This window comes from Gorilla gorilla, chromosome 19 (genome assembly GCF_029281585.2).
Source record: "Gorilla gorilla gorilla isolate KB3781 chromosome 19, NHGRI_mGorGor1-v2.1_pri, whole genome shotgun sequence".
Lineage (NCBI taxonomy): Eukaryota > Metazoa > Chordata > Mammalia > Primates > Hominidae > Gorilla > Gorilla gorilla.
The window spans coordinates 77,999,321-78,011,752 of NC_073243.2; the positions used below are offsets into that span (position 1 = coordinate 77,999,321).

The following is a 12,432-nucleotide window of genomic DNA, read 5'->3' on the forward strand; positions in this document are numbered from 1 at the left end:
CTGTGTACCGGCTACTCGGGAAGCTGAGGCTTCGGTGAGCTATGATCATGCCACTGCACTCCAAAGGAAAAATAAGAAAAGAAACAAGAAAAAAAATTAGTTGTTCCTGCTCATGTAAGGAAAACCAAAGGCAAGAGTCTCATGTGAAAGAACAGTTGGCATAAAAAGCTCTGTTCCCGTTTAGCATATAGCGAAAATAAGAAAGATTCCCAGAAATTCTATGAGGTCCTTATACAGAAGACACAGGAAACATATTCCCTTCCTATAAAAAATGGAGGAAAGATTCTAAATCAGATTAAAAACTTGTATCAAGCTGGGTGACGTGGCTCATGCCTATAATCCCAGCATTTTGGGAGGCCCAGGCGGACGGATCTCCTGAGGTCAGGAGTTCAAGACCAGCCTGGCCGACGTAGCGAAACTCTATCTCTACTAATAATACAAAAATTAGCCAAGTGTGTTGGTGAGCGCCTGTAATCCCAGTTACTTGGGAGGCCGAGGCAGGAGAATTGCTTGAACCTGGGAAGCGCACGTTACGTGCAGTGAGCCGAGATCACGCCACTGCACTCCAGCCTGGGCGACAGAGCAAGACTCTGTCTCAAAAAAACTACCAAGATTACAAGATTATTAAGTCTAAACATTAGCCCCTCCAAAATTGTTTTCTTCTAATGCTGAACCAGTCAAACTTTCACCCCTTGTATCACCAACGTGGACACTCACTGCAGGCCCCTGAGGCTGAGGAGGCATGCCTGGTCGGACTCCCAGAAGGCCTAATGGGCCTGGAGGACCATGAGGATAACCTCCATCTGGCATTCGGCGGCGATCATCCCAATGATGTTGTTCTTCCTCCATTCTCCTCCAGTACATGTCCTCTTCATAACGTCTGAAACATAAAGAATGACATTATAAGCACATGAGGAAAAATACAGCCCAAGAACCTGCATCAATAGTGACATAAAAAGCAATAAAAAACCCCACCAACATCAGCCTAGCTAAAATTTCTTCCCAAATGTATCTGATTTTCCATGTTTGCTTTCATTGAGAAGTAAATGAAAGAGAAAAGAGAGCATGAAAAGCAGAAGAAAATTTCAGCCTGAGGAAAAAGTAAAAAGAACAGGCATCAGAAACCTCAGTTTCTTACAACCTCTCTCCTGCTTTAAGTATGAATTAGAAACCCAATGCCACCTAAAGGAGGCAGGCCAACACTGTGAGTAAATGACCTGAAGTGCACAGATCAACATTTGGGAATTTTCTTCATGTCCTCAAAGAAACATGATCTTTCCTATGTCTCTACTATGAAGAAAAACAGTGCAAGGCAGTGATAAATGGCAAGTCATAGTCAGTCTTACTGTTGGGGACACATTAAGGGTGTTGGGAATTATGGTAAAGAACTTGTCCTGGCTAGAGATAACAGCTGCTGCAACTCAGCTCCTATTAATTGTTGCCATAAGGGAATACAATAGTCCCCACCATTCTCATCGCTGTGGTTTCAGTTACCTATGGTCAACCACAGTATACAAATATTGAACAGAACGTTCCAGAAAGAAACAATTCATAAGTTTTAAATCTTGTGCAATTTTGAGTAGTGTGATGAATCTTACGCTGTCCAGCTCCATCCCACCTTTGAATCATCCCTTTGTCCAGCATGTCCACACAGTATACACCCTACTAGCCTATTAGTTGCTTAGTAACTAACACCGTTATCAGATGGAAAACATATAGTATATACAGGGTTTGGTACAACCTGCGATTTTAGGTATCCACTGGTGGTCTTGTAACGTAACCCCCTGGGATGAGGAGGGACTACTGCACAGGCTGTGTTGCTGAGGTCATCAGGATTTTTGTGAAACTTCACGGTTGCTGGTTCAGATTACAAAATACTATGCATACCAAATATAACACCTCTGAGCTGAACTCAGAATGTGGGCAGCTAGTGTACAGCCTCTGCTTTACTGACCAACATTTGCGAAATCTACTTTTTTTTTTTTTTTTAACCATCTCCTCCCCTCTGCCCTCCCAGTTCTTTCCTCATTTTCAACTTCAAACTAGGATACCAATAATTCCCAAGAGAAACCATGTGTCTACAGCAAATTCTGTTAACAATTAGGTTAAGGTTTTACTAATGTCATCTGTTAACACATAAGAAAGAAGTGTGCTTCCTGACTACCATTATAGAAACTACCAATTTCCTCAGGTTGGGAATAAGCAGTGCTTTTTTTTCCTTAAATTGGCAGAGTCCCACTCTGTCACCCATTGCAGTGGCGTGATCACCGGTCTCTACAGCCTTGACCTCCCATGATCAGGTGATCCTCCCACCTCAGCACCCCAAGCAGATGGGAATACAGGTGTGCACCACCACGCCCAGCTAATTTTCGTATTTTTTGTAGAGACGGGGTCTTGTCATGTTGCCTAGGCTGGTCTCAAACTCCTGGGCTCAACTGATTGCCCGCCTTTGGCCTCCCAAAGTGCTGGGATTACAGGCAGTGTGTCACCATGCCCAGCCAGCAGTGCTTTTTAGGATTAACCAACTAGGGACTGATAGAAACCATTCTTCTATCTATGTTATTTAGGCTTTGAGGAAAAAATGAATAAAAACAGCTTAAACGTTCTGGAAAATCCTGTTCGTTTCAGTTTCTAATAGTTTACTGTTGTTGCTAACAACGTTTAAGTCAAATAAGGGCAGGGACCTTTATCCATTGTTTACCAATTTGTGCTCACTACCTAATACAGTTCCTGGCACACTGTGGATGCTTAATAGTTGGTATTATCAGTGAAAGAGGAAAGCACTGTATAATCTAGCTATAGAGGAGAATTCCCAATATGCTACAAAGGCAGAAACTTCATAAAGGACATAACTGATAAATGTGTAAAAATTAAAACCAACACATACATAACAGTAAAAACTATCTAAAGGTAACCCATAAAAAAGAATTATTAATAATAACAACGTAAGAAACGTCTGTAACAAATCAACACATAAGAAAAAACAAGCAATTTACCACAAAAGAAGTATAAATGGCCAAACATGAAAACAATTCAAACTGAAACAAAATGGCTATCACATTTAATTGGTAGAGATTTTATTAAGCTGTAGCAGGGGTTCTCCAGGTGCAATTCAGGGACTCCAAGTGGTCCCGGAGACCCTTTCAGGAGATCCATGGGGTCAAAATTATTTTCACAATAAGGCCAGTCGTGGTGGCTCATACATGTAATTCCAGCACTTTGGGAGACCAAGGCGGGCAGATCACTTGAGGCCAGGAGTTTGAGACCAGCCTGGTCAACCCGGTGAAAGCCCATCCCTACTAAAAATGCAAAAATTAGCCACGCGTGATGGCAGGTGCCTGTAATCCCAACTACTTGGGAGGCTGAGGCAAGAGAATCACTTAAACCCAGGAGGTGGAGAGTGCAGTGAGTCAAGATCGTGCCATTGTACTCCAGCCTGGGCAACACAGTGAGACTCTGTTTAAAAAAAAAAATTATTTTCATAATAAATACTAAAGACACTTATTTGCTCTTTCATTCTAAATGTACAGTGAAATTATCCAGAGGCAACATGTGTTATTCACCACATATGAACACAAAAGCAAACATGAGAATCTTGCTGCCTTCTGTAAAACCAGACATTAAAGAGATGTACAAAAATGTAAAATAGCGTAACTTTTCCCACTATTCTGTGAAATAATTTTTTTTACCGTATTTTATTAAATATATCGTGTAATATTTTAACAAATATACATGTAACCATATTTCAAAAAATAATTAAAATGTCATTTTAAAATGAATTAACAAATATTTAAATTTCTTAGTTTAAAATTTTTTTTTTTTTTTGAGACGGAGTTTTGCTCTTGTTGCCCAGGCTGGAGTATAATGGCGTGATCTCGCCTCACCGCAACCTCCTCTTCCCGGGTTCAAGCAATTCTCCTGCCTCAGCCTCCTGAGTAGCCGGAATTACAGGCATGCGCCACCACGCCGGCTAACCTTGTATTTTTAGTAGAGATGGGAATTTCTCCATGTTGGTCAGGCTGGTCTTGAACTCCTGACCTCAGGTGATCCACCCACCTCAGCCTCCCAAAGTGCTGGGATTACAGGCATGAGCAACTGCGCCTGGCCAGTTTTAATTTTTAATACAGTAAGTCTTGACAGATATAACCCACATAAGGACTCTTTGGAGTCCTTGATAATTGAGGATAAAGGATCCTGAGACCAAAAAGTTTGAGAACCACTGAGTTATGCTATCCAGTATAGGCAGACATGTGAGTATCCTTCAAACATTTCCATTTCCCATATTCTATTATTAGCAACTAACAATAATGTATGCAATGTATGCGGTAATATCACCTCAACAGGTTCACATACTTGGTGAAAGAAACAAAAAAGTGCCTCAAGGAGGGTCAATATATTAATAACTATAATAAGGAAACACTGGAAACTACCTAAATATCTAAACAATAACAACAAGGATTGGTTATGAAGAAAATTTTACATATGCACAAAAATTACTATGTCCTCATGAAAAACAAAATAATCCAAATTTAGTTTTTAAAGTTGAAGATATGTAAATGAAAAAAGTGGATTATGAAAATACGTGTATGGTATGTTTCTGCTAAAACTGTATTTTAAAAGTTATACAAAAATATTCACAGCAGCAATATTCATAATAGTCAAAATGTGGAAACAAGTTGCATGTCCATCAATTAATGAACAAATAAACAAAATGTGGTACATAAGGATGTATTATTCAGTATTATTTAGTCATGAAAGACAATGGAATACTGATACATGTTACAATCTGGATGAACCATGAAAACACTATGCTAAGTGAACGATGCCAGACACAAAAGACCATAGACTGTATTAAGTTGATGCAAAAATAATCGCGGTTTATACCAAATGAATTTATTAATTCAAATCGTCATCTGGCACAAACCGCGATTACTTTTGCATTAACCTAATATGACTCCATTTATATGAAATCTCTAGAATAGGCAAATCTATAGAGACAGAAAGGTTAGAGGTTGTCTAGGGCTGGGGCTGGGGGAGATACTAGGTATGTGGGACACATGGGGAATTATTGTTAATGGGTACGTGATTTCTTTTGAGGGTGATGACTGTTCTAAATTGATTGTGGTGATTGTTACACAACTCTGTCAAAGTTTAGAAGATATATTTCAATAAAACTTAACATTTATATCTTTATATATATATAAATAAATATTTGAAATATGTTTTCTCAATTCTCCTTCCCTGTAGCCACTAAAGTTTCTTTATGGACATTATTAACATGTAGAATCTATCAAATCTTATACTTCTATCAGGTAATGTATGTCTATTTTGCTTGTTTGAAACCGAGGCACTTATTTATAATATGAAACTATTTCTTCATATGTTTAATTTATAAAAGATGCCACTTAAACATATAACTCTAATACCAAGGCCACAGTAAAATATTAGTATAGCCAGTAACAATTTTAATGCATGTCTTTCCTAGACCTAGGATCTTCCTCAAGAGTGAAAATTGGAAGTAAATAAATCTGGATTGCTTTGAATGGGAGTCACATGCTCAGAATGGCTAAGTTTTTAAGAAAGGCTGAACCACTTACCAGGCTATTAAAAGTTAAAGATATTACCTCATTTCCATTCTCCAACGCTCCTCTTCTTCTCGTCTTCGCCAGTACTCCTCCTTCTGCATTTGCTTCCTCATTTTCTCTTCTTGAATCTTTCTTGCTCGAATACTAGGCTTTACTTCTACTTGCAAATCTGGATTTACTTTTTTCTATTAATATAAATAAGACATTTAAAAAACAGCAGCCCCAAAACAATCTACATGTATTTTTAATCATACAATTACACGTATTCTTTAATCATGGAAGCTTTTAGTTGCAAGTTTCCCACTAGAGAGTAAAATCAATATAATTAAGGTAAATCAGAGAAAAGATTCAAAATACATTAATAAAAATTATGTAAAAAGTATGTAACTTAGTGCTGACCAACAAAAAGTCATGAAATCCTTAGAAAAACTAATGGATATTTAATTTTACTTTACATTTGACCCTTGAACAACAGGGGTTTGAAGTGTATGAATACACTTACATCTATGCTGCTGAGTTTCTTCTCCCTCTGCCACCCCTGAGAGAGTAAGACCAACCCCTCCTCTTCTTCCTCAGCCTACTCAACTTGAAGATGATGAGGATGAAGACCTTTATATGATGACCCACTTCCACTTAATGAATAGTAAATATTTTCTGATTTTCATATTTTCTCAATAATATTTTCTCTTCTCTAGCTTACTTTATTCTAAGAATACAGTATATATGAGATGCACATGACATACCAAATATGTGTTAACATAAAAATAACTGTTTATGTCATCAGTAAGGCTTCTGGTCATCAGTAGGCTTTTAGAAGTTTTTAGGGAGTCAAAAGTTATAAGCAGCCTGGAGTCCCAGCACTTTGGGAGGCCAAAGCAGGCAGATCACTTGAGGCCAGGAGTTTCAGACTAGCCCGGCCAACATGGTGAAACGTTCTCTAGAAAAATACAAAAGCTAGCCAGGCATGGTGGCACATGCCTGTAGTCCCAGCTACTTGGGAGGCTGCAGTGGGAGGATCACTGGAGCCTGGGAAGTTGCAGTGAGCCATGTTCATGTCATTGTACTCCAGCCTGGGCAACAGAGCAAGTCCCTATCTCAAAAAAAAAAAAAAAAAAAAAAAAAAAAAGGCAGGCAAATTTTTGACTGCGTGAGGGGCCCCTGACCTCCATGTTGTTCAAGGGTCAACTGTAACTGTTTATAAACAGATGACTCTAAATGTCTGTGTTGGGGTTAAAAAGTTTCTTTCCATATTTAAGTACTACCCTTTTACACTGTTTTAATTTTCACCTCCTCCGTGTTTAAAACAGAAAACATGGATCTAGTACATCAATCTAGCCTAGTTAAAAACTTCAAATACAGGCCGGGCACGGTGGCTCACGCATGTAATCCCAGCACTTTGGGAGGCCAAGGAGGGCGGATCATGAGGTCAGGAGTTCAGGGCAACCTGGCCAAAATGGTGAAACCCCATCTCTACTAAAAATACAAAAATTAGCTGGGCATGGGGGTGCATGCCTGTAATCCCAGCTACTCAGGAGGCAGAGACAGGAGAATTGCCTGAACAGGGACCCAGGAAGCACAGGCTGCAGTGAGCCGAGATCATGCCACTGCACTCCAGCCTTGGCTACAGAGCGAGACTCCATCTCATTAAAAAAAAAAACTTCAAATACAATATCTGATTTATCTTAACATTTGAAGTGTATTCAGTGAAGAATTCCTACGCTAAGATAAGTGAAGGGATTTTCCAACATATTAACTCGTCTCAAAGTTCATTTTGGTGGGAATTCTACCAGATAAAGAAGGTGGATAAAGAGTTGAGACTTTTTTCAAACATTTTATGTGAATTACTTATCTTTACATGATTGCTTGGTCCAGGCAATGCTTCAGTTTTTGCGACAATTACTAAAACTGATGAGAATGTTATTCTTCTTTAAGTATAAAAATGGGTAAATAAAAACCAAACATCCATCTGAGTCTACCAACATGACATGCTAATCTTAGAATGGGACATCATGGACTTGGCAAGCTGTGTTTAGATGCTTTGTTTTACATATAGAATGCTCTGGGTGTTTTTTTTGTTTGTTTGTTTTTGTTTTTTGTTTTAAAGAAGGTAATAGCTGAAATTTTACTCACTTTATATTGAAGTCTGTGTCTTCGCCCTTTTAAGTGCATCTCCTTAGCATTGGGATCATTAAAGCTGCACTCGCATAATTTACAATGGAACCGAATTACTTTTCCTTCATCATTTCGTACCTTGGTGTGGAAAAAAAATTCAAGAATCATCATAGTTGAAGATTATATCATTCATAAACCCCCACATATTATGTGATGAAGTTGTACACAGTTAGAAAGAAGTGGCAATGTCTATTACATTTTTTTTTTCCCCAGGACAGAGTCTTGCTCTGTCACCCATGCTGGAGTGCAGTGGTTTGAACTCAGCTCACTGCAACCTCAGCCTCCTGGGTTCAAGCGATTCTCCCGCCTCAGCCACCCAAGTAGCTGGGATTAAAGGTATGCACCACCACGACCGGCTAATTTGTTTTTTGTATTTTTAGTAGAGACAGGGTTTCACCATGTTGGCCAGGCTGGTCTCAAACTCCTTGTGATCCGCCCACCTTGGCCTCCCAAAGTGCTGGGATTACAGGCATGAGCCACTGCGCCTGGCCTATTACTTTTTAAAAGGATAGAAACTGTAGAAATGGGAATGAAAAGTTGGAATTTTAGCATGCAAGATGTGATAGCATGTGTTTGCTCTTGTATCTTTTTTTTTTTATTTTTTTTATTTTTTTTATTTTGAGACGGAGTCTTGCTCTGTCGCCCAGGCTAGAGTGCAGTGGTGCGATCTCGGCTCACTGCCAGCTCCGCCTCCTGGGTTCACACCATTCTCCTGCCTCAGCCTCCCGAGTAGCTGGGACTACAGGTGCCCGCCACCACGCCTGGCTAATTTTGTATTTTTAATAGAGATGGGGGTTTCACCGTGTTAGCCAGGATGGTCTTGATCTCCTGACCTCGTGATCCGCCCACCTCGGCCTCCCAAAGTGCTGGGATTACAGGCGTGAGCCACCATGCCTGGCCACTATCTTTCAATTTAATATTTCTGTCTGTATGTAAGCATCTAGATTTAAATGTAGCTAGATGTCTTAAATTTTCTAATAGTTACTGAATAATTGCTGCTGGCCAAGTATTGTTCTTGAAAATGAAGATAAAGAAGAATAATAGCATTATTTTGGTATACAAAATTTCTCAAAGCTCAAGGTTTTATAATATGTAACTTTATGGAAAATTAAGATGAAATTTTTTCTAACTTAAGAGTTATAGGAGGACAAGTAAACTTGAGTCTTACTATGAAGTCTATTATGAATACTGAGTTCAAATTGTCCAAGCTTTAAGATCGGTTCTGAATGTAATTCTCTGAAGTTTAGGATTAAACAGTATCATCAAAAATTGGGTGTTTTGGTTGAGAGCTTTTTTTGAGATAATCAAATCTTACTCCTTTAAGAGATGAAACTTAAAAGTCAGAATTATTTCTGAACTAATTATAACCATAACCCAGCTATCCACCTTGTAAACAAAGAATTCAATACACAATTTTTCTTTTTCTTGTTTTCTTTTCTTTTTTGTGAGACAGAGTCTCACTCTGTTGCCCAGGCTGGAGTACAGTTGTGTGATCTCGGCTCACTGCAACCTCCACCTCCCAGGTTCAAGTGACTGTGCCTCAGTGTCCCGAGTAGCTGGGATTACAAGTGTGCGCAACTACTGGCCTTGAACTTCTGGCCTCAAGTGATTCACCCACCTCGGCCTCCCAAAGTGCTGCAATTACAGGCGTGAGCCACTGTGCCTGGCCATCAATAGATAATTTTTCTTGACAGGAAAAAGGATGCAACAACAAATATTTATTTAAAACCTACTAGGCTGGGCGCAGTGTCTCACGCCTGTAATCACAGCACTTTGGAAGGCCGAGGCAGGCAGATCATGAGGTCAGGAGTTCGAGACCAGCCTGGCCAACATAGTGAAACCCCACCTACTAAAAAAAATACAAAAATCAGCTGGGGGCGGTGGCATGCACCTGTAATCCCAGCTACTTGGGAGGCTGAGGCAGAAGAATTGCTTGAACCCAGGAGGCAGAGGTTGCAGTGAGCCAAGACTGTGTCACTACACTCCAGCCTGGGTGGCAGAATAAGACTCTGTCTGAAACAAAAACAAAAACAAAAACTCTCCTAGATGCTAGACACCATGCTAGGTACTTTATTTCATCTACTCTTCACAACTTTGTTAAGGAATATCCCAATTTCATAGATATCAACACTGAAGGTCAAAAACATATATGCTCTAAAGTCAAAGTAAATGGAGTCATATGCCACTGTATGTCTTTCTGCTAACAGCAGGTATTTATCCAGTCCCCTCTGATATCCCTTCACTCCTTTATTTTACTGAGTTTACTTTACCTGTAAAACAGCAACAGTCTTCTACTACACTTGAGAAACCAAATGAATATATTGTTAAATCAGCAAACTTAATTTTATCACAAAACTGACTATTCAAAAATAAATATATTGGTTCTCTTTATCAACATTTTTGCTGCTCAGAACTTTTAAACTTTTATGATAGTTGAAGGATGTATTACAAGAATGCTTGCTAGTAAATAGAAAGTTACTTTGCACACCACAGTGGCAATACACAGGGAAAATAATATAAAAGTTAGCAAAAAAAAATCATTGTGATGTCACTTAGGCAGGCTTAAAGGACATGCTTTCTTATAACAAAGATTCCTTTAATATTCTTTAAGTAAGCTAAATCTAAAATACAATTAAGTATATTTAATTTTACATGTAACATATGCTTGTAACGCACTTCTTCCCTTTATCCAATTTCACAGCAATGGTATTCTCAAATCAATTACCTCTTCCACATAATCATGGCCCACTGGCTGCACATCACTCTGTAAAGCAGCAAGAGATGCAGGTGTGACTGGTTCTGACACTGTGTCTTGCTTTACTTCAGGAATCTGCACAGCAGAAGTGACAGGAGTACTTTTAACACATTCGGTTCCTTTTATGTCTTCTGCTTTATTTCCTGTTGACTGCAGCTTATTACCACCTAGAAAAGTATCAAAAAGTTAAAAAAAATTTTATTTTTGTATAAATATATATACCTGATAAGACGAAAACTTCAGATAAAGTTCTTTTCTGCTAATAGTCAAACTCCTAACTGACATACAACAGATGAGAATTTTGAAGAACTACATAAACTACTTGGCTTTTTTACCCTATTAGTGAAATACGTTTCTGAATTTTTCTCTTTTCCATCTTGGAACACCCAACACCCTCCTCATCCCCCCTCAAAGTGAATAGAAAGTACCTGAAATGGTAAGGACTAAGCCTAATTGATGTTTGTAGCCCTAGTTCCTTGGCAAGTGACTGAAATGAGTAGTATTTATTCCTTAAAAACTGCTAACTTCCAGTTGGGTGTGGTGGCTTATGCCCTATGATCCCAGCACTGTGGGAGGCAGAGGTGGGAGGATCACTTGAGCCCAGGAGTTTGAGCCTAGAAGTTTGAGACCAGCCGGGGCAACATGGCAAAATCTGGTCACTACAAAAATTAGCTGGATGTGATGGTGCATGCCTGTAGTCTTAGCTACTTGTGGGGCTGAGGTGGAAGGACTGCTTGAGCCTAACAGCTCTGTAGAGGCTGCAGTGAGCTGAGATCGCATCACTGCACTCCAGGCCTGGTCAGACCCTGTCTCCAAAAAAAGTTGGGGGTAACGTCTAGGTCACGCCCTACAATTTAGAAAAATTAAAAAAAGTTAAGTTCAATGATTAGGTCTCTCTGCAAACTTAGTCCAAACAAAGTTTCCCACCAGGGAAGGAAACAGAACCAATTTACGTTTTATCACTGTTTATTTCCTTTAACTTATTTACAAAAGATTTTCTATTATTGTTCTAAACTGGAAAGTATGAAGAACCTCAGAAACTGATGTAGAAGTGACTATAAATAATAGCTTTCATTTTTATCATCAATTAAACTTAACACTTCAACTAACTGTCCAAGAGAATAGCATGTTAATTGTGAATCTCCTACTTTTAAACTTTTCTTTCAAAAATATTCTTAAGTATCTACAACAATCTGGATACGGCGCTAAGTTCTGGTAATACAGTAAAGAGAAGACAATGTAGCTGCCTTTCAAGTGTCCAATTATGGGAAGATACAAATAACGATAATACAATGTGATAAGCACTATAAGAAGTATGGACTGAATATTGCGGAAATTTAGAAGAAAGGAGCCACCACCCTTTAACATGATCCAGTAAGGAAAGGTTTCACAAAGGGTGTGACACTTGAACTGGGATTTGAAAGAAGAATATGAACTGGTCAGAAAGAAAAGAATGACGTTTAAAAAGAAAAAAATAGCATGTACATAAAAGCACAGCAACATGGTGTGAAAAAGGCTATGGTAAACTCAAGGAAGAGCCAGTAATTCAATATGAATTACTACACAGGTAGCATGGATGAGTCATGAGGCTGGAAAGGTAGGCATGGGTCAGGTAATGATGGGCCTTATATGACAAATGAGGACTACAGATTTTATCCTATTGCAGTGGAAGGCTGCTGAGCAGAAGACTAACACAATAGATGTGTATTTTAATGAAATAAGAGTGTGGAGAATATGTTGAGATTGGGTACAGTAAGAAATAAAGCTCCAAGGAAGAGACTTTTAAGGCCTAAAAAAGGGCAATGGCAACGAAGAAACTTTTGTAGAAATATTATAGAGATAGAAACAAGAAGACTAGGTAAACAGCTGGAGGAGGCAATAAAAATAAAGAAATAATGTTAGTGGATTTTCCACTTCAGA

The 12,432-nt window shown here is 38.9% G+C and overlaps 1 protein-coding gene across 3 annotated transcripts in view; it reads right to left on the reverse strand.

The window, feature by feature from the left end:
* ZFR (zinc finger RNA binding protein) overlaps positions 1-12,432 on the reverse strand; it is a 90,619-nt gene that overhangs the window by 35,256 nt on the left and 42,931 nt on the right. For all 3 annotated transcript variants that reach the window (XM_004058993.5, XM_063700807.1, XM_063700808.1), the window contains 4 exons: positions 10,483-10,679; positions 7,716-7,835; positions 5,625-5,770; positions 718-880 (listed from right to left, as the gene is read on the reverse strand). In XM_004058993.5, coding sequence (XP_004059041.2) covers positions 718-880; positions 5,625-5,770; positions 7,716-7,835; positions 10,483-10,679 — 626 coding nt within the window. The remainder of the gene's footprint in view (positions 1-717; positions 881-5,624; positions 5,771-7,715; positions 7,836-10,482; positions 10,680-12,432) is intronic.